Source organism: Anabrus simplex, chromosome 3, assembly GCF_040414725.1.
Source record: "Anabrus simplex isolate iqAnaSimp1 chromosome 3, ASM4041472v1, whole genome shotgun sequence".
Lineage (NCBI taxonomy): Eukaryota > Metazoa > Arthropoda > Insecta > Orthoptera > Tettigoniidae > Anabrus > Anabrus simplex.
In genome coordinates, this window is record NC_090267.1 from 199,432,081 (window position 1) to 199,455,604 (window position 23,524).

At 37.3% G+C, this 23,524-nt stretch overlaps 1 protein-coding gene across 2 annotated transcripts in view; it reads left to right on the forward strand.

Annotated features, from left to right (window-relative positions):
- The window catches only part of LOC136866144 (UDP-glycosyltransferase UGT5), a 165,672-nt gene that overhangs the window by 101,225 nt on the left and 40,923 nt on the right, over positions 1-23,524 (forward strand). For both annotated transcript variants that reach the window (XM_068226636.1, XM_068226635.1), the window contains exon 5: positions 16,454-16,676. In XM_068226636.1, the coding sequence (XP_068082737.1) occupies positions 16,454-16,676 (223 nt within the window). The remainder of the gene's footprint in view (positions 1-16,453; positions 16,677-23,524) is intronic.

Genomic DNA, 23,524 nt, shown 5'->3' on the forward strand with positions numbered 1-23,524 from the left:
CAAAAAGGAAAAGGAATCCAAATTTGTACAATGGTGGGAGAAGGGGGTGAACACTATTTAACAGATAATGAAAAAGCAAACCTCTTTAGTGGGAATTCACGAGATTCAGTAGATGATTGTCAGGAGTTGGAAACCAAAACAGAAGATAGAAAGGGAGAGACACAGAAGGAAACAAGAAGCTTCTCATTCACAAAAGAAGATATTTTCAGAGAAATCCAACTGCTTCAGCAAGGAAAAGCACCAGGAAGTGATCAAATTACTGGGGAGCTGTCAAAGACAATGGGGTGGTACATAGTGCCTTATTTAAAATTTCTCTTTGACTATGTCTTAAATAATAGTGTAATATCAAAGGAATGGAAGGAATCTATAATAATAGCAATTTATAAAGGAAAGGGTGATAAAAGGAAACCAGAGAACTACAGACCAATCAGTCTGACCAGTATAGTTTGTAAAATACTGGAGAGTTTAATAGCAAAGCACATCAGAGGGATATGTGATGATAAAAATTGGTTCATGAGGAGCCAATATGGATTTAGAAAGAAATTTTCTTGTCAAGCACAACTGGTGGGATTTCAGCAGGACATATCAAATCAATTGGATTCAGGAGGCCAGTTAGATTGCATAGCCATAGATCTTTCCAAAGCCTTTGATAGAGTGGAACATGGAATATTATTAAAGAAATTGGAGGGAATAGGACTGGACGTAAGGGTTACACGTTGGATAAAAAGATTTCTAAATTCAAGGGTTCAGAAAGTCAAAGTAGGAAATAATGCATCGCAAGAAGAGAAAGTTCGGAAGGGAATTGCACAGGGTAGTATAATCGGTCTTTTAATTTTCTTAATATACGCAAATGATTTAGGGAACAATATAACATCAAAAATAAGATTGTGTGCAGATGACATAATTGTTTATAGGGAAATAAATAACATTGAGGATTGTTCAGAATTACAAAGAGACCTTGAAAGTATCCAACAATGGGTTGAAGAAAATAATATGAATGTTAATGGAGGCAAATCAACTGTTACAACTTTTACAAACAGGAGCTTTAAAACTGAATTTGAATATACTTTGGATGAGGTAGTTATCCCAAAAGATGGCAAGTGCAAATACTTAGGTATGAGATTTGAAAGTAATTTGCACTGGAAGGGTCATGTTGATGACATTGTTGGGAAAGCATACAGATCGTTACATGTCATAATGAGGCTACTTAAAGGATGCAATAAAGAATTAAAAGAAAAAACTTACTTAAGAATGGTTCGTCCATTATTGGAATATGCAAACAGTGTTTGGGATCCTCACCAAGAATACCTAATAAAAGAAATAGATAGTGTGCAGAGGAAAGCAGCAAGATTTGTAACAGGGGATTTCAGGAGAAAGAGTAGTGTATCAGAAATGTTAAAGGAACTTGGGTGGGAAACTTTAAGTAAGAGAAGGGAGAAACCTAGACTTATAGGATTATATAGAGCCTATACAGGAGAAGAAGCATGGGGAGATATCCGTGAGAGGTTCAGTTGGAAAATAGTTATATCGGCAGGACAGACCACAGATATAAAATTAGAAGGAATTTTAGCAGAAGCCACTGGGGTAAATTTTCATTCATTGGGAAGGGTATGAAGGAGTGGAACAGTTTACCAGGGGTAGTGTTTGATCCTTTTCCAAAATCTGTACAGATATTCAAGAAGAGAATAAACAACAACAGAGAAAATAAATGAAATGTTAGAGGGCATTCGACCAGTCTAGGTTAATGTAAATAAAAAATGTGTGTGAATAAATTAATTCCATCCCATGGTCTAAGGAGTTTGGACAGCAAAAGTAGGAGACTGCCAGTAGGGGTGAAGTACAGTGGGGACTTCGAGGGCCCTGGGACCGCTAGGGTTGCTGTGAAGGCCCTTCAGGAACTCTGAAAAGTGGTGGCAAAAGGGGCTCTGGTTAAGACACAGCAGGTCGTTATGCTACTTAGGTTCTAGAATGGGTAAAAAAAAAGTAAATAAATGCAATGTAAAGTTTAATCTTATACCAGTTGTATAGTATCATTTGAAGTAATTCCACATACTGTATATCAGTTGACTATATTTATAAGTAGTACAGGAGATATTATATGTAGAACTAGCAAGATACCCGTGCTTCGCTACGGTATTATACTGAAATTTATAATTGAATGCTTATTGTTTTAGATATATAATCCGCCGAAATTCGCGATCTGACTCGTTTTCTGCGAGAATCCGCCAAAATTCGCGACCTGACTCGTTTTCTAATAGATTATGGCAAGTTTCCTCCCATTTTTCAATCTTTCTTTCCAGCAATCGATTTCGTACTTCCCGGGCTAGGTCCAGGTATTCCACCCAGTTAGTTGGGTCCCTAAATCTTTGCCATCTTTCCCTATAAGCATTTTTAATATGGTTCAAATCCTTCAGGGGATCTGTCGTGGTGTCGTTTTGAGTGCCTTGGCGGTAGCCTACTGAACCCGCGGCCGGACTGCATTCTTCGTCATTAGCCGTCCAGGACCCGTTTCCAGCGTGGTCCGCACATGTGACGACGGTCCAGAACATTATTATTATTATTATTATTATTATTATTATTATTATTATTATTATTATTATTATTATTATTATTATTATTATTATTATTATTATTATTATTATTATTATTATTATTATTATTATATATTCTGGACCCCACAGCAATATGCAGGACCGCTACTTGGCGGTAAATTACATCTGCTGCCATTGTCATTGCTGACAATGTGACCAGCACCATTGTTGCGCGTAGGCAAGTGTGCGGAATTTCTGGCGATACGAATGACATACCTCCGTGTATTATTGACCTTGTTATAGAGGTGAACAATTTGACGGCCAATCTCATTCCTATCGTTTATTTCAAATGTGTTTAAATTTTTATTTATATGCCAGGAGAATCTACTCTAATCTAAGAACGTTCTCCGAAGGAAAATATGACTGTTGAAAAAGAACCCAGGAAAGATTAAAAATGATCGGTTTATGATCAGAATAAGTACATCGCAAGTATACAGCCTGTTTCCTATCATTCGACTGGATCAGGGATGGAATGAATAAAGCCCCATGTAGCGGCGACGATAGGAATTGTGCCGGCTGCCGAAGCTCCCCTCTGGGGCAATGATCGATGAGTGACAAATGAAATGAAATATTGGACAGTGTTGCTGGAATGAATGATGACAGGGAAAGCCGGAGTATCCGGAGAAAAACCTGTCCCGCCTCCATTTTGTCCAGCACGAATGTCACATGGAGTGACCGGGATTTGAAACACGGAACCCAGCTGTGAGAGGCCGGTGCGCTGCCGCCTGAGCAACGCAGGCTCCTTATAAGTACATTATGATCAGTAAAATCAATTGGTCTCACCTCCTTTTACACCCCACCGCCGTTAAGTTTATTTACCCCCCCCCCGCAAAAAATTAAAAGAAGGCGTGTTTATTTATGTTTAAAGGAGATTCAAAATACCAATGTTCACGTTGATTACCTTCAGTTTTGAGTTATAAGTATCCCCTTAAAAATAATTCACTTTTTTAACTTCCTTTCACACTCCTCCCCCCCCCTCCCTCACAAAGTGATATTAAGGCAAAAAGTACTTGTTCTATTAATAGTAAAGGATCTTCTAAATACCAATTATCACCACTCTAACCTCTTCAGTTTTTTATTTATGTGTTCTCATGAAAGGAATTCAACTCCTTTTCACTCCCCCCCCCCCGCAAGATTGTTTCCCCCCAAAACGCGCTTTTCTTTGTTTTTAAATGAGATCAAAATACCAATTTTCACGTCTGTAACAACTTTAGTTTTTATTAGATGTATGTATTCTCATGCAATTAAGTCAACTAATTTTTTCAATCCTTTAACCCTCCAAACCCCCTTCATTGGATTTTCCGAGAATACATGTTTGTTTACTTTTAAAGCAGTTTCCAAAAATAAAATTTCACGTGTGTAACATCTTCATATTTTACATATCAGTAGCCTAATTAAAAGTATTCAACACCATTTTCAGTCACTACCCCCCCCCCCCTCCCCACTACCCAAGTTGTATTTCCGAAAACTAAAAATACACTTTTCTTTATTTTTAATAGAATAAAAAAATTACCATTTTTCACTTCTGTAACACGTTAAGTTTTTTGAAATATACTGTAGAAATTCTCATTTTAAAATTTCACCCCTTTTTAGTTCCCCTTAAGTGGAGTTTCCAAAGACAAATCACCTATGTTTCTTTACACTTACAGGAGATTCCAAATGCCCACTTTTTACGTCTGTAACATTTTACGCTTCTCAGATATTCTGTAGATATAGTCTTTCAAAAAATTTACCCCATTTCGCCACTCCTGTTTAACCGCCATTAATTGAATTTTCCAAAAGCAAAACTATACTTGTTTCTATATTTTTAAAGGAGATCCCATTTACAAATTTTAAGTTCTGTAATATCTTCAGTTTCGGAGATATATGTATCCTCATTACAGGCATTCAACCCATTATTCACCCTTTTACACCCCTCTAATTGGGATTTAGAGAAAACAAAGAAATACCTGTTCCTTTATTTTTAAGGGAGATTCTAAACACCAATTTTTACATCTGTAAACGTTTAAAGTTTTAAGATGTAGACACACTCATTTTAAAAATTCACCCCCCCCCCCTTTTCAACCCCCATTATTTGGATTTTCCAAAAACGAAAAAATACCTGTTTCTTTATTTTTAAAGTAGATCCCAAATACCAATTTTCAGGTCTGTAATATCTTCAGGTTCTGAAATATAAGTAGCCTCATTAAAGGCATTCAACCTATTTTTCACCCTTTTTCACCCTTCCTATTAGGATTTTCCGAAAACAATAAAGTACGTGTTTCTCTATTTTTAAAGGAGATTTCTAAATACCAAATTTTACATCTATAAACTTTAAAAGTTTTGAGATATAGATACACTCATTTTAAAAATTTCATCCCCCTTTTCATCCCCCATTATTTGGATTTTCCCTAAACGAAAAAATACCTGTTTCTTTATTTTTAAAGTAGATCCCAAATACCAATTTTCAGGTCTGTAATACATTCAGTTTCTAAGATATAAGTATTCTCTTTAAAGGCATTCAACCCATTTTTCACCCCTCCTATTGGGATTTTCTGAAAACAAAAAAATACGTGTTCCTTTATTTTTAATGAAGATTCTAAATACCAATTTTTACATTTCCAACTTTAAAACTTTTGAGATATAGATGCACTCATTTTAAAAATTCACCCCCCTTTTCACCCTCGCATTAATTGGATTTTCCAAAAACAAAAAAATATGTGTTTCTTTATTTTTGAAAGCGATCAAAAGTACCAATTTTGAGGTCTGTAATATCTTCAGTTTCTGAGATATATGTATTCTATTTAAAGGCATTCAACCCATTTTTCACCCCTTTTCACCCCTCCAATTGCGATTTTCCGAAAACAAAAAAATACGTGTTCCTTTATTTTTAATGAAGATTCTAAATACCAATTTTTACATCTCTAAAATTTAAAACTTTTGAGATATAGATGCACTCATTTTAAAAATTCACCCCCCTTTCACCCTCGCATTAATTGGATTTTCCAAAAACAAAAACATATGTGTTTCTTTATTTTTCACAGCGATCAAAAGTACCAATTTTGAGGTCTGTAATATCTTCAGTTTCTGAGATATAAGTAGTGTATCCTGATTAAAGGCATTCAACCGCTTTTTCACCCTTTTTCACCCCTCCTATTGGGATTGTCTGAAAACAAAAAAATTCGTGTTTCCTTATTTTTAAAGAAGATTCTAAATACCAATTTTCACATCTGTAAACTTTTAAAGTTTTGAGATATAGACACACTCATTTTAAAATTTCACCCCCCTTTTCACCCCCTTAGCGACGGAATATCCAAAAATCCTCTCTTAGCGAGCACCTACATCTTAATATGAATATATCCCCAAAATTTCATTTCTTTATGTCCGGTAGTTTTGGCTCGGCGATGATGAATCAGTCAGTCAGTCAGTCAGTCAGTCAGGACAAGCTACTTTATATATATAGATAAACCTGGTTACTTCTTGTCTGTAATAGTTTTTTCTCCTCCTCCCAATTCTAATTCCCAATCACCACTACTATTCGTTATATTCTGAGTGCCAGTAGAAATTAAAGAGGCTGAGTTTGAATGGGCTCTCATATTTATTTTGGAATTTTTGAAATTAGTTGATCACAAATATCATACAAAGTCTTCATATAGGCTAACCTGTGTTTGATCTTTTAGGCATTGTAAATCTGAACAGAGATCTTTCGAAACATTACAACTTCACAGAATAACGATACACTTCAGGAATTACAATGCTGTGACTGTTACCTGGCCGAAATACTCGGTTGTGGTGGAACAGTGTTCCACAGAGCTGAGGCTGTTATCGCGACAGAACATTCATTCCGATAGAACACTGCTCCACAGAATAACACAATGGAACATATTAGGAAGCACGCTATCAGTGTTACCTCAACAGAACTCTCGTTGAGATGGAACAGTGTTCAGCAGAGCTAAGACCGTTATCTCGACAGAACATTCATTACGGAGGAACAGTGTTTCACAGAATAAAATGACGAAACGCAATCGTGCTAAATCGTAATGAACTAAAATAACTTCAGTAATTATCAAGTAATGTAGAATGACAAAATGACTAATGAAATAATGAAGGGTTGAGGAAGAATTGCTACCTGTTACAAATATAACAGGGTAAATTGAGTACCATGTTATTCTGGTAAAATATTAGCAGGCTGGAACACTTATTATCTTAACTGTTACGTTAAATACCGTCCATCTCTAACAAAAATATTGCAAAGTTTGCACTGGGAAGACTTGGGTGTAAGAAGACAAACTGTTCGACTAAGTGGTATTGGTATGTTCCAAGCTGTCAATGGAGAGATAGCATGGATGACATTAGTAGACGAATAATTTTGAGTGGTGTCCATAAAAGTAGGAAAGATCACAATATAAAGATAAAGTTGGAATTCAAGAGGACAAATTGAGGCAAATATTTGTTTTTAGGAAGGGTTGTTAGGGATAGGAATAACTTACCAAGGGAGATGTTCAATAAATTTCCAATTTCTTTGCAATCATTTAAGAAAAGGCTAGGAAAACAACAGATAGACTACATGCCACATGGGCGACTGCTGTAAATGCAGATCAGTACTCACTGAGCTGAGCATCAATATAAAAGACACTGAAGGAGGAGCAGTAGACACAGAATTGGGGTAAATAAACACATCAGATGAAGTCTTACTTACCTACTCCTTGATGCTACGGTCCTTGCAGAACCTTGGTCTCTGCAACAATCTTCTTCCAAAGCTCTCTGTCGATTGCCTTGGTCCTCCATCTCCGGACTCCCATGGTACGTAGATCAGCCTCCACCTCTTCTATCCATCGCTTTCTTGGTCTACCTCTACATCGTCTTCCACCTGGATGCCCCTCCAGCACTTTCTTAGGTTCTCTTGTAGTCTCCATTCGATGGACATGTCCTAGCCAACGCACTCTAGCAGTCTTCATCAAAGATACTATATCCTGCTCTTGGTACAGGTCTCTAAGCTCCTGATTAGATCTAATACACCATCCCAGTTCAGTTTTAACTGGCCCAAAAATCTTCCTCAATACCTTTCTTTCCTATGTCATTAACCTATATTCTTCTGTTTTATTTAATACCCAGGTCTCAGCTCCATATGTAACCACTGGTCTAATGACAGTCTTATAAATGGTCAACTTAGCTTTCCTGGATATTTGTTTATTTCTTAATGTTGGAATTAAGACAGCATAGCATCGATTTCCTGCAGCCAGTCTAGAGTTCTTTTTTGTTTTTTTGTTTCATTTTGTGAAGTAATCAGAGAGCCTAGATATCTAAATTCCTGTACCCCTTCAAAACACTTTTCTCCACACCTAAGTGCATTTGGAGGTTGACTAGATCTGGAACTCACTAGGAACTTAGTTTTGTTGTTATTCACTACCAGGACAATTTGCTGTGCTCCCCTCTCCAATTCTTCATAGGTTTCAAGAAGGGCATTCTTTGTACAAGAAATAATGGCCACATCATCTGCATATGCCAATATTTGAATTAGTCTATGATATATGTTCCTTTCACGATTTGCAGTGATGGTACGCACAGCTGTTTCTAAAGCAATATTGAAGAGGACAGCAGACATTGGATCTCCTTGCCTCAAATCCAGTAATGAAGTCAGTAATGATATTTCTACCCCAACAATGCCTTGTGAATTGAGCTTCTACTTAATCTCCTCTTAGTACTGTTCCTGCTTTTGAGATCCAACAAAGGGCTACAACAAAGAAGTTGTCCATGAAGAAGAGGAAAACACTGCACTGGATCAGTGAAGATACTCCAGCATACCAGGAGCAAGAGTATGAATAACCTAAATGGCTCCAAGGGAGCAATGATGGACCAGTAGAGGTTTTAAACTCTTTTATGATGATAAAGTACCACAATAGACATGTTTCATGATTATACAAATCCCTAACATACTGATCAAAAGGGTGAGCCAAACCTGAAACTTGAAACCTGATTAGTGATATTACTGGTTAGTGATTATTGTTCATTCCCTTAATAAAGAATATACTGGAAATAGAGTCCTGATTAACACAATAAGGCCATTAATGGTGCAATGTCCAGGAACTGATTCTCAAAGATCTTGAGATATTTACACTTTAGTGATAATAGTGGTCATGATAAGACTAACCATTACACTAAAGTTGCCCCATTATGGAAACTCTTGAATAAAAAAGGCTTGAGCATTTTCCTGGAGAAATGAATATGCTTTTGGTTGAATCCATGATTACTTATTTTAGTCAGCATGACAGTAAACAGCATATGCATGGTGCCTATGCACATGACTGGGTTACCTCATGCAAGCAGATATCTATATGGAGACAATGCTGGATTATGTATCCTAATGCTGGAGTTGGAGTATATGATGGAAAAATGACCAAAGAAAGAATACAGTATTTTCTTTGATCATTTCTTTTTGACTAGCATAAACATTGTTCGTAACCTTAAGGAAAGAGGTTTCAAAGCAACAGGTATGATTAGATCTCATCAATCTAAAACTGTCCCTCTAATTGATGAGCATCTTCTCAAGAAGAAACCAAGAGGAGTCATTTGACCAAGTAACAGCAACTGAAATGGCATCGCCCTGATCTGTTATGATGATAATAACATTGTTAACTTTGCTTCTACTCAAGCTGGTACAGTGCCAGTTATCAGATAAAGATAATACAGCCAGGCAAGCAAGTAATATGTTCTGATAATTAAACCCTCCTGAGCCATATTGTAGAATACTTATATGGGAGGGGTTGATAGAATAAATGAGAATATTGTAAATGTATGGGTGAATGAAAGAGGTAAAAAATGGTATTGGCAATAGCTCTCCTTCCCTCTGAATGCCTCTGTCAACAATGCATGACAGCTACACATATGGACAGAGAGAAGCAAAAGAAATCAACTCGATCTTCTTGAATTCACACATATACAGTAGTATAGTATATTTATTCTTCCATCAAATCAAATACATGTATACAAAGTACATTTTGATATTGGATATGTCTTAAAGTTATATGATACAAAGAGGCTGCATCAGTAGATGCAGACTGGGTTGTTGTCCCATATGCTCTGTACTCTGACCGGCCAACCGAGCAGAGGAAAGTTGGCAACGGCTCTACCATGGCTCTATGCCTCTGCGTTCGGGAGACGGGTCTGGGACACAGTGCCGGATTTCATGCCTGGTGCCACCCGTCGGCTGTCCTGAGAATGGTTTTCTGTGGTTTTCCATTCTCCTGTATTAAGGCAAATGCTGGGACAGTTCGTAGTATAGGCCACGGCCGCCTACCCCCTCACCTTCTCCGAACATCTCCTTCACTGTAACAAATCTCCCAGCCTGAGAGACGGCGTCACCGTCTAAGAGGCCCGCCTCCCCCTTCGGGGGAGGAATGAAAACGTTCAGTAGTAGTAGTAGATACAAAGAAATTGTTATACACAACAAATAAATCATTATGAACAAGAATTCTGTATAACAAATCACTATGTTCATTTTATAATCTAATCTTGTAATTACAGCATTTAATAAACTTTATGACCTGTTTAGATATTCCTCCACAGAATAAATACAATGGTATGCTAGATATGCCTTTAATAATCTTTCAAGTGTTTTTTATTTTATTTTGGAGGCAAATTTGATGTCCTGTGGTAGTATATTGTATAATATAATCCATACGTGAAATGTTCCTTTTTCGATATAGAGTCTACTTGTGTTATGCATGTAAGATATGAATGTTTCATTTGTGCCTTGTGTTATGCTCATGAATACATATATTCATTTTTAGGGAACTGTCTTTATTCATTAGATTCTTTAAAAAAAAAAAAACAGAATACTTTCAAAGATATAGATGCAGAGTAATGAGAGGATGTTTAAAGTCTTCAATAGAGGTCTGGAAGATTCTCTAGTTTCAACATTCATGATAATTCTAAGTGCTCTTTTTTGAATCCTGACAGTACTTAAAACATCTTGCTACATACCCTAAATATTATACAATACTAGCTGATGTACCCATGCTTTGCTATGGAATTCTACAATGTATACAGAATTCTAGGTAAAGTAGTGTACACGTTGTGGGTAAGATTGTATTAAATTGTATAGCTCTTAACGTTACCCCAGAAACACGATGGGGAAGTCGCCATACGCCTTTTCTCATGTGAAGACTGGGTTAGGGAATTTTCATTGTAGTGGCAGACCCTCTTGCCTACAACACTATCAGTCACAATCAAGTTGGGCAGTTTTCATTGTAATGGCAGGCACACTCCACCTGCCTTTTTACATCCTCCCAACTGAAATCAACATAGGTCATTACAATAACGTCAGTAGGAATGTCGCGATTGAAATTAATGTTATCATATGAAATGCTGTACTCGATCAAATGAAAAACTGCACAGTCCAAAGTTCCTAAGCTAGAATAACCAGGCTGCAGACAGCCATGAACACTCCTCTGCCATTATTCTGTTAAGTGTGCACACTGTTCATTCCAATCAATGTCTCAGAGAAGCTATCAAATAGCTGGAATACTGTGATGAGCCAGTGTGTTACTTATCAGTAGAATCAGAAAATTTGTGAACCAAAAGAATGGCAAGCTGAAGAAGAAAGTTATTTAATTCCCCAGCTACTTACTGCCAATATTCAGGCAGGCTGTTATACTCGGTACGCAGCAGTAATCCCATATATTGGAGATGAGTGGCAGCTGAAGAGAAAGCACTTCACAACAAACAACGGTCAATGTAATGCTACTGTTGATCAAAGCTTTCAATTTTGTACGCGTTCATATTTAGTTTTCTCCCAACTCTGTGATATTAAGACATTTAATGTAAAGGAAGTCCCCCTTTCTTTCATGAATCCCTCTTGTCTTATTTTCCAAGTGATTATTCCTTTATGGTTTTCTCTCATTTTTATAATCATCTTCACAATTTTCCTTGTTGATATGTACCGATGACCATGCGTTTTTACACCTTAAGACAATCATGACAAAAATCATCACCAGTTAACATGAGTGAACAATATTTCCATGTCAGCATTGAGAAGGACTAAGCAACAAAAGTCTAAATTAATCTAAATTCATGAATTCCTTTGTCATAGTCATCCCCCTGTGGGTGAGAGCAGTAGAATGACACCAAAGGTACCTCCTGCCTGTCTTAAGAGGCAACTAAAATGTGCACCGGGGGGCTCTGAACTTGGGAGCATGGGTTGGCGAGCACTGGGTCCTTAGCTGAATCCTGGCATTGCTTCCACTTACTTGTGCCAGCCTCCTCACTTTCTTCTACCCTATCCTATTCTGTCCCATCCAACCTCCCATGGTCAACACTTGTTCTTTTCTGACTCCAACAGTATTACGCATGGATGCCTAGGGTATCTTTCATTTTCATGCCCTTCGTGGCCCTTGTCTTTCTTAGGCCGATGCCTTCATTTCTCATCAAATAACTGCTCATTAAGTTGAGTGTTTTCACCACCATAGTATTTTAAGCTACCTACAGAACTACCTTCTATGTGCCTTTCACCATTGTGAGAGCTGCAGATAAGAGAGACATGGATTTCATCAGTTTTGATTATGAAAACCATTTGGTTGTCATTAATAAGAAACAATATCAATGTAGGCAGTACAAAAAGAAAAAATAGTAAGATTGATTTGCAAAAAAAATAAAATTGTGGTACTTTTCCTTTTTTTGCTTTGTTAAATAGAAAATAAGCAACCAATATAACTTGAACTCAAATCTGTATATTGTGAACAATGCAAAATAATGTGAGTTTGATATGTGGTAAATGTGAATTATCTTTCGACTTTTCATCATATTGTTTCCATAGAAATGTAGCAAGTTTCAATATTAATTTATGTTACATTATTACTCTAAGTTCAGTCATTTCTTAATTCAGAAATTTTTTCATGTAATTTAGTTACAATGTGCATGTATTTTCTGCAAAACTAACATTAAAATAACATAGTGCTGTTTTTCTATTCGACAGTTATATATCTCATTTATGAATACTAATAAGAACTAACCCCACCGGTTCAATCAAATTGTTTCCAAATGGGAACATGCTTATAGTTTTACCTAAATGTATATACAGTGACAAAATTTGCAAATAATAATAAGTTTGGTGTCAAATGAAAGAAATCAACAAATGGCATCAACATTCCATTCAAAATAATAATTTGGGCTTGAAAGGGCTAACCAAGCTGAAAAAGCAATGTGCCTCTCCTAATTGCTGCATTACCATACTTCTTGCATAGTAAAAGGTGCAAACACTTCTGTAAACAATAGCCTTGCATTTAGGATGGATGCATGAACATTTTGGCTTGAAACACGCTAATATTTGTTTTGAGGAGCAGCCATTTCCACGGACAATGTGATTTTCTTTAATTATTTGATAGGCCCAAACTCCCTCACGTACAGAAATTTCAATATCTCTGGTTGTTAGTGCAGTACTTTTAAAGAATGAGATCACTTTCAAAGAACTCACACTTATTTCAGCAGATTTATGGCATGAAAATGCCAAATGTTTTGTTATGCTAAGTAGCATCACCATGTGCCAACACTGAAATTTCCCCTACATATTTCACACGAGACATCACTGTCCGAATTTGTCTTTTTGTTAATCAATATTTTCCTACTTTCCTATTTAAATATTGTTTTTTCTTGTTTAGCAAAAATGCACATTTAATACTGTTGATGGTTACAGACTGCATGTAATGAGCATGCCATGGTAGCTACCCAACGAAACTGATGGTAACGGAAGTTGGAAACAAAACTAAAGAATTTGAGACATGCGGAAGTGTTGCCAACCTAAGTTTGTGAAAATTCTTAGTCTCTAAGTTGGTGGGGGTGGGCAGTAGAATACATCCACAGTTTCCCCTGCCAGTCATCAAAGGCAACCCAGGGGCTTTTATCTTGGAAGTGTGGGTTGGCACCAATGGGTCCTCTAGCTGAGTCCAGCATTGCTTCTCTGACTTGTGTCAGGCTCTTTGCTTTCATCTTTCCTATTTAACCTACCTTGGTCAGCTCTTGTTCTTTTCCAACCCTGAGGGTATTAGGTTTGCAAAGCCTAGGGAATCTTTCATTCCTTACATTCTTTGTGGCTCTTTCCTTTCTTTTGGCAATACCTTCATTCTTTGAAATTTTGGATCTCTTCCATTTTCCTTCTCAGTTCCAGTGTTAATAACAGATAGTTGCCCAGTTGTACTTCCTCCTTAAATAATAATCACCACCACCACCGTTTAACACAATCAGTTGGTGATTTGTACAGACTAGCAGTGAATATACAGAATAGGTCTCATTCTTTTGATGTGTTATGAAAAAGAGGGAAGTATGAAGTTTACAGTCTGCAGAGGAAGATATTTGGGCATCGTACTGTACTCGCAAATTTCAGGAGGACACACATTGCAAAAGGAGGACGTCTGGTCAGCCTAATCGTACAGTACTAGAATATAGCATCTGCTCGTATATTTGTTTTTCCGTGATTTTGAAAGTGTTGATAGTAAGCTGAACACAATGTGCACATATAATCCATCATTCTGTTTGAATTGAATAAACACAAAACCTACTAATCCATTTTTAATCAAACTTGATAATATTGAAAGTACCAGCAGCAATATTAAGAATTTCTGCACCTTGTTTTATCTCAGTCTGTAAAGTAGGAGCTGAGAAATTACATGTTTAACTTCGTAAATATCATCCCTTCACCATAGAGAAACAACAAAGAGTTTGGGGACATCTCTCATGGGCAACAGATACCATGCATGTCTCATCAGTCACCACTCACACATCACCATGTGACCAGAAAGTTCACTTTGATGGTTTCTTGTTAACAACAGAAGTTTTGCTTTGGTATTCTCACTTCTACCAACAAATCAACAGAAGCTATTAAGTTACAAAATTACTACTATACTGAAAAAAATATTAAATTCATTTTGACAAAAGATTCCAGTGTTTGTCAGTTCTATAACTGGCACATAATTACTTTTCCGTGTGGTGCAAAGCCACAGGCAAAAGCTAGTTCAAAGTATGGATCTAACTACCTTTTCTTGAATTTGAATAACCTGTTTGTGTGACAATGGACAGCACTTTTCCATACTTCATGCTTAGGAAGCATTAAGAGCGTTAACAAACTCACACACTAAAGTGGCACATTAATTTATTGCTTTATAGTGCATGACGTTACACTGTCTGATAGACCAAGAACCACTACGCTAACTAATTATACAAAGTAGTTACCTATCATTTTCAAAATGCAATTTAATAAATACATCCTTTAAAAATAAGCTAATAAATAGGTGCTTCGTCATGGTATCTTTAAAGAAGATTATAAGCATGAAAAGATTTTTTTTATTATTTGCATGTATGTACGTACGTACGTACGTATGAACATATGCATGTATGTTGATTATTAATTCCAAAGGCTGGTTTGATCCTCAACAGTCACTGCCATCAGATGTCATACATGGCCTAGGCATCACCGTAGAGGAATGAGGTAGTTTCCCATTGCTTTCCTCACTGAGACAGCCATTGCTGTTACTTATCAATCTGCCAAGGTGACAGAAATGCATGCACCAATAATTGACCTTATGAGTAACATTTTCACACAATTCTCAACAGGGACTGGCTGCAATGGCATTAATAGCATCGCCCATACCTGAGTCACTTTCATAGTGTCAAAGCCAAGAATGAGACTAAGACAGGACAATGAAAGTAACAAATCTCATCTGGCATATAACAGAAGACATAGTGCACTGTATACACTAGTGGTATCAAGTTTAGCCTCTATGGACTGCATGATAATAACCAATTTCATTTCAGTATCTAGATCTTGTTCTTCTCACAGCTTTGACATCCTCCCAGTATTTCTTGAGCCTATCAGCCAGTACCTTCTTGTGCTATTTGGGTAGAGCTCCTTTCTGTCTTTTGGTACTTTTAAAGATTATAACATTAATGCCAATGACAACATTTGGACAATTATTCCCTGGCAACTCGTGTCCACATTTGATGATTCAGTTGGCCATCCAGATCATCAGACCTAATACTTTCCGTAGGTTTACTTAGAGGAAAGTATGTACATCACAAGACTCAAAGTGATTGCTGAACTTGAAGAAAATTTCCTCCTGACAATAGTGGACATTCCAGCCAATATGGAGAGTATGACTACAAGAGCCAGAGAAAACTCTTGGAGATGGTATCCATCTAGAAAATGTGGCATTCAAGTGATGAACAGTACCTCATGTGAACTACATGTTTTGGTTATGAATTATGAGTAGTAGTCAGAGATTATGAATTATAAGTCCATATCTGTTCCTCTCTTCTGGTATGGGTAATAAGAAAATTGTTGCATTAATTGACCTGTCTCAGTCTCATCCCTGACTTTGACAATAAGGAGTGACTGAGGTTTGAGTAATGCTAGTAATGTCATTCCTTATTCAGCCAGTCCCTGTTAAGAATGGTGTGAAAGTGTCACCCATAGGATTGGCTGATGTGTGCACTTCAGTGAGCTCAGCAGAATGATATGTATTATCATCTTCTGGCTCAATGAGGAAAGCAACAGGAAAGTACTTCACTCTTCATATTCCTATAATGCCCCTTCAGTGACACCTAGGCTAACTCCAACAGCTGATGGTGGAGCTAAACAGTTTGAAATTGTCCTTGTTCTGTTCATAGAAATGTTCATACTTGACTGAAGTGTACAGAGAGTGTTACATGTTTTAAAGTAGTTAATCAGTATATTTTGTCCATTCCAGGAGCATTCAAAACTAGATTAAGCCAAAAAGTAATGTGTCAGTGTATTACCTAAGTTAATGTCACATTTTCTATATTAATTTTTCACTATTGAAATGTTCCATATATTTAAGTTACCTAAATAATTGTGTTTCATTCCATGTCTGCAGAAAATTAAACAATTTATAGATGAAGCCAAGGAAGGAGTCATCTACTTTAGTATGGGATCCAATGTAAGGAGTGACAGACTATCAAAAACTAAAATTGCTGCTATCTTGGAAGCATTTTCCGAAATACCTCAACGAGTGATATGGAAATGGGAGTCAGATTCCCTTCCTGGTCAGCCAGCAAATGTGATGATAGCCAAATGGCTGCCTCAACAGGACATCTTAGGTAAGGTATGATGGGCTAGTTAACAATAATAATTAGCTTTTACTATTACTTTCATTATAATGAAATACAAACAAGTGACAAAATAACAAACAAATAAGAGCTCCCTGGAAGAAGGCCTTTGTTTTTAGGTCCAGAACAAAAAGTAGTTTGGGTCTAATTCTTTAACTCTCTGTTTCAAGTTCTCTGTACTTGCCATGTTTAATTATACCAGTATTTATATTTAAGATTAGGGATAGGGGTGGGAGCAGGGCAAGTAACACCGCTGAGTAATCTGGTGGTAGTGGTAGAGTGCACCACCGATCACTCCGCTTTCAACTGTAAGTACTCGTGGAGGTGTAGCGCATGACACATGTCTGTACCTGTACCTGTATTTGATCTGTACTTTCAATCACTCAATCTCTACTGATCTGCATTTAGGAAAGTCGGCCAGGTGGCAGATTCCCTATCTGTTGTTTTCCTAGCCTATTCTTATATGATTTCAAAGAAATTGAAAAGTTATTGAACATCTCCCTTGGTAAGTTATTCAAATGCCTAACTCCTCTTCCTATAAATGAATACTTGCCCCAGTTTGTCCCCTTGAATTCCAACTTTATCTTCATACTGTGATCTTTTCTAATTTTAAAGACACCACTCAAACTTATTCTTCTACTACTATTATTCGACGCCATCTCTCCAGTGACAGCTGAAAACATACCACTTAGTCGAGCAGCTTGTCTCCCTTCTCCCAAGTCTTCCCAACCCAAACTTTGCACCATTTTTGTAACACTACTCTTTTGTCGGAAATTACCCAGAACAAATTCAGCTGCTTTTCTTTGAATTCTTTCCATGTAAACCTGGTCCAGCTCCCATACACTGGACCATACTCTAGTTAGGGTCTTACCAGACACTTATATGCCCTCTCTTTACATCCTTACAACAACAACTAAACACCCTCATAACCATTTGCAGAGATCTGTAACCTTAATTTACAATCCCATTTATGTGATTACCCCAATGCAGTGATAAGGAACTTTCACCCCATCAATGCTGTAACTAAAACTGAGAGGACTTTTCCTATTTGTGAAACTCACAACCTGACTTTTAACCCCAGGTCATCATACAATTGCCTGCTGTCCTTCTCACAACATTATCAAGGTCATTTTGCAGTTGCTCACAATCTTGTTATGGTATTTATTACTCTATACAGAATAACATCATCTGCAAAAGCCTTATCTCTGATTCCACTTCTTTACTCATGTCAATTATATATATAAGAAAACATAAAGGTCCAATAATACTGCCTTGAGTAATTCCTCTCTTAATTATTATAGGCCTACTCTAGTACTCTGAGATCTATTTTCTAGAAATATAGCAACCCAATTAGTCTCTCTTGTGTCTAGTCCAATTTCACTCATTTTTGCCTGTAGTCTCCCATAATCCACCCTATTAAATGATTTGGAAAGGTCAATCACAATACAGTCCACTTGACCTCCTGAATCCAAGATATCTGCTATACCTTGCTGTAATCCTACAAGTTGAGGTTCAGTGGAATAACCTTTCCTAAACCTGAACTGCCTTCTATCGAACCAGTTATCCATGAAGTTAGTGTCTTGGCGGATACAAACTGTATGGCAATGCAGATGATTTTGCCAATAATTTCTAAATAATGAAGTTTATTGATTTTCACTCAGGTACACTATTATTTTTGTGACCCTTGATAGTAGTTTGGGAGAATGCTGATGTATAAAGAGCCTTGAGGCCATAAAGCTGAGTGTGTCTCGGCCTATAAGTGCCAACGGCTGATCCGTTGTCCAATAGCTCTGCACTCTGACCGGCCAACTGAGCAGACGAGGGGTGGCAATGGCTCTACCGTGACTCTACGCCTCTGCATTCAGGAGACGGGACAGGGCTGGACCTTACAGCTGACCTCAAACATCGGCTGTCCTGAGAATGGTTTTCCATGGTTTTCCATTCTCCTGCACTAAGGCAAATGGCAAGACAGTTCCTAGTATAGGCCACGACCACCAACCCCAAGAGAATATCCCTCATAAACCTGTGACTGTAGGGGTCCTGGTGCCAGGTATCAGGCCTATTGTATTATGTTAACAGATCTATCCTTTTAAATACCTTGGGTTTAATATACTATAGTTAAATATTTACACTATCCATGGATAAGCATTTGTGGATGCAGATGCGGGTGCGGATGAAGGAAGTGCAAATTGCGGATGATATTTTGTATACCAGCGCAGGCCTCTACCAATAAGTAGATAGATAGATAGATATTTATTTCAATAATTAATTCCAATGAGCCAAAGGCTCATACAGAGGAATTGTACAATGAATAATATATTCAATGGCGGATCTACAAACTCTGAATACTTACAATGATATAATCAGGTGATTTAAACAGTAAAAGTAGAGACATCAATACAGAAAGTGTAAAAAAAAAAAAAAAGTACTAAACACCAATAAAAAAAAGCAGTAAATGGATCACAAACACACAAAATTAAGCAATTTCAATAGGTTTTAACTACTTTATCATTATGATAATGCAAGGGCACTCTCAACAGCTGACCATTCACAAGCTCGTCCAACAATGGAACTGAGCACATCCAACAATGGACTCGAATTTGCGTCTATATTTCCTCCGCTTGTTGTGTTTTGTAGATAATGTAAAATATATTAGATAATAATTGTGGTAATAGTTTGATATTTCATTCAATTTTTAGATGGTATTTATGTTTTTAGAATATTTAAAGGGATTTAAATAAATTTTTACAGAAATTTGTACCACAAATGCCATGAAAATAGTCCGGTGTATGGCAGTTCTTTGAAATTACTGATTTTAAAAATCATCTAAATGCGAGTTTTACGGCTGCATTTACGCGACGGGTGGTGGCATATCCGCACTGGTCCATCCCCACCAATAGTTAGGGATACACCCAAAGGCTAAGGTTGAACTCCCTGGAAGAAAGGCTCCTTTTTTTAAGCCCAGCAATTAATATAGTACTTATTCTAGTGTAGACTGAAGGAACCTCAAGGCTATATGCCTTTCCAGAAGTGAAAGTTTCATTTTTAGAGATTCTTAAACTCTTTATTGAAATGATGCCCATGTTTTTTCCAGGTGAACCATGCACACCTTTGCTAAGCTGCCTTTTTTGATGAAACTAATTTGAATTAAATTGGACAACTGGTCCAACAGCACTGAAGCCAGATGACATATCTAAATGTCCAATGGTTGAGGAGGCAGAAGAATCAACATCCACTGCTTTGTGCTTAGGCTAAGGGTGAATTCTCTGGAGGAAAGTCAGCAAGTCTGGAGGATGTCAGGAAGCCCTTACCAGCCTGACTTATTGAAGGGGTAATAACCCACATGAGAGGCATAACCACAAGGATCCTGGCACAGAATACATCTCTCTGGCATAAATTAAGTAGATCAAGTTAAATGTAACAATATCCTGCTTGGTGACCATAATAGTTAAGACTAGCTGATGTACCCGTGCTTTGCTACGGGATTCTCAGAAAGACAGACCTTGTGGTTTTCCTACTAACTGAAGTAAAGTAAACAAAGGCCATTACAAAAACATCAGTAGGAAAGTAGCGTTATTATAACAATAATAATAATAATTTCGTGTGGCTATATCAAGCCAGGTGCAGCTTTTATAAGGCAGACCCTCCGATGTTGGTGGGCGGTATCTGTCATGTGTAGGTAACTGCGTGTTATTGTGGTGGAGGATAGTGTTATGTGTGGTGTGTCAGTTGCAGGGATGTTGGGGACAGCACGAACACCCAGTCCGCGAGCCAAGGGAATTTACCACTTAAGGTTAAAATCTCCGACCCGGCCGGGAATCAAACCTGGGACCTCTGGACCAAAGGCTAACACACTATCCATTTAGTCATAGAGCTGGACAATGTCATCATACAGAATACTCGATCAAATGAAAAACTGCACATTTTCACACTTTTAACGAACAGTAGGCCTACTACGGTGCCGATCGAACAGTTCAAAGTTCCAGAGCTGGAATGACCAGGCCGCAGACAGCCGTGAACACTCCTCTGCCATAATTCTCTTAAATATGCGAACTGCTCATTCCAATCGTGCCTCAGAGTAGGGATTTAATAGCTTGAATGCTATGATGAACCTGTGTGTTAAGTACCAGTAGTATCAGAAAATTTATGAGCCAGAGAAGTAGTATGCTAAAGAAGAAAGTTATGTAACTCCCCAGCTACTTCCCGCCAATATTCAGCCAAGCTGTTACACTCGGTACAGCTGGGCGAGTTGGCCGGGTGGTTAGGGGCGCGCAGCTGTGAGCTTGCATCCGGTGGATTCGAACCCCACTGTCAGCAACCCTGAAGATGGTATTCTGTGGTTTCCCATTTTCACACCAGGCAAATGCTGGGGCTGTATCTTAATTACGGCCAAGGCCGCTTCCTTCACACTCCTAGCCCTTTCCTAACCCATCGTCACCATAAGACCTATCTGTGTCGGTGCGGCTAAGGCAAATTTTAAAAAAATACTATGTACACAGTAGTAATCTTAACTAAGATGAGTAGCAAGAGAAGACACAAAGCCCACCTCAACAAACAATGGTCAATGTAATGTTATTGTTGATCAATGTTACGCGCTTTCAGTATTGTAGGCCTTCACATTTAGTTTTCTTCTGACTCTGAAATACCACTCTTATCATAGTCGGTATGGTAAAATTGAATAAAACATAAATGGTCGGAAATTGTATTCTCTATAACTTTTTTATGTAGTACTTTTTGATAGGACCAATAACATAGGTATTTAAAAATTAAATTTTAGGCACCTTTCCCTAAACGACAATTTCATACAGGGCGAATAAAACTGTTTATAGTTTAGACTGTAGTTTCTTACTCCCCAACTCTATGTACTGACTTTCATTAAATTCTGTTGTCCCATTTTCTCGTGGCTCAGCGTTGATATGGACTTGGCAACAAAAATACAAACTCATGAATATGTGTGTTATCAAAGCCGATGTGGTAACAATGTATGACATAAATGACTGGAAATTTAATTCTATATGACTTTAGTTATGTAGTATTTATTGATAGGACCACTAATAATATAAATATCTGAGAATTAAATGTTAGGCCTTCCCCTAAACTACCATTTCACTCAGCGTGAGTAAAATGATGTACTGTATAGCTTAGATTGTAGTGGCTCATTCCCCGACTTCACATACCGATTTTCATTAAATTTTCTTCAGCTGTTTTCTCGTGATGCATGGGCATACATACATACATACAGACAGACAGACAGACAGAAATTATGGAAAAGTAAAAAGTGCATTTCCTTGTTACAGTGGACATGACCGATACAGAAATACCATCCTTTTAAAATTCTGAGCAATGTACAGACAAAACTCTTATTTTATATATACAGATGTTAAGTATCTGCAGTCTGACAGAGTGGTTAGCCTCTTTGGGTACTTACCATCAGAATTTTGGCTGGCAGGGTAGGAGAGGTGGTGGTACCCTATACAATTTCTAATCATTAGCTTGCTTGCCAAAAGCCTGGTTTCAACTCCAAACCTCTCCACAGTGTTTGTGTGAAGTGAAGTTATCAAACAAAATATTCTTAAAAATATTATTTAACACACACACAATACAAAGTTACCTTAAAAATGCTTACCTAAGTAGCATTAATATTTGTTATGTTTGTATCTATTTGTATAAAAAACCATCATTGATCTTGTTGATTAACTCAAAATAAAACAATTAATATTTTTATGATTTTTTAAGATTTTAACTAGTTACGTTTATACTGTAAGTTTACGTTAATAGATCTTATAATATGAGGAATCTTGTTTTATGATGTCAAGTTCACTGATGAAGAAAGTGGGTCATCTCTCAAAACACGTACAAATAATAATAATTGTGTAAACTAACGAATTTTATAAGAAGTATATACTGGGCGGCACAAACAAGTACATGTAGTATTTTTCATGAGTTTGCATGCTCGTGGTTTAAACTGTTCCTTTCAGTAACTTTTTTGTTCAAACAATTAAACACCGGCAGAAATGGTTCAGTGTCAAATAAGTGATCCTCAGCAAGTACATCCCACCTTTGATGATTTATATTTTTCAGCTTCATGGTTTGATTAAGCTGGTCTTTATAACATCTCAAAATGGCGCCTTGGGGTCTTGTGCCAGAACAAAGTTCACCATAAACGATTTGCTAAGCAAGCCTAGCATTCCTTATAGGATGTGCATGCCTTGTCCATCTAAGATGATGATGATGAACCATGATGGATTCCTCATGAAGTGCAGTCAAATGAAGTCAGGTGATGCAGGAAATACTGTATTACATTAGGAAATGAAGTCGTGGAAGTAGATGAATATTGTTACTTAGATAGTAGAATAACTAATAATAGAAGAAGTAAGGAGGGCATAAACTGCACACTAGGAACGTGTGAATAAGGCCTTTCTTAAGAAAAGAAATTTGCTACTTCAAACACTGGTTTAGGAATTTAAAAATTGTGTTTGAAGACTTTCATCTGGAGCGTGACATTGTACGGAAATGAATATGGACAATATTTAGCTCAGAAGAGAAGCAAATAGAAGCTTTTGAAATACGGTGTAACAGAAGAATGCTGAAGCTAAAATGAAATGTTGTATGGCTTTGTTGTATGGCTTTTAGTGCCAGGATATCCCAGGCGGGATTCGGCTCGCCAGGTGCAGGACTTTTTATTTGACTCCCGTAGGCGACCTGCACGTCGTGATGAGGATGAAGTTATGATGAAGACAACACCTACACCCAGCCCCTGTGCCAGGGAAATTAAACAATGATGGTTAAAATGCCCAACCCTGATGGGAATTGAACCCGGGACCCCTGTAACCAAAGGC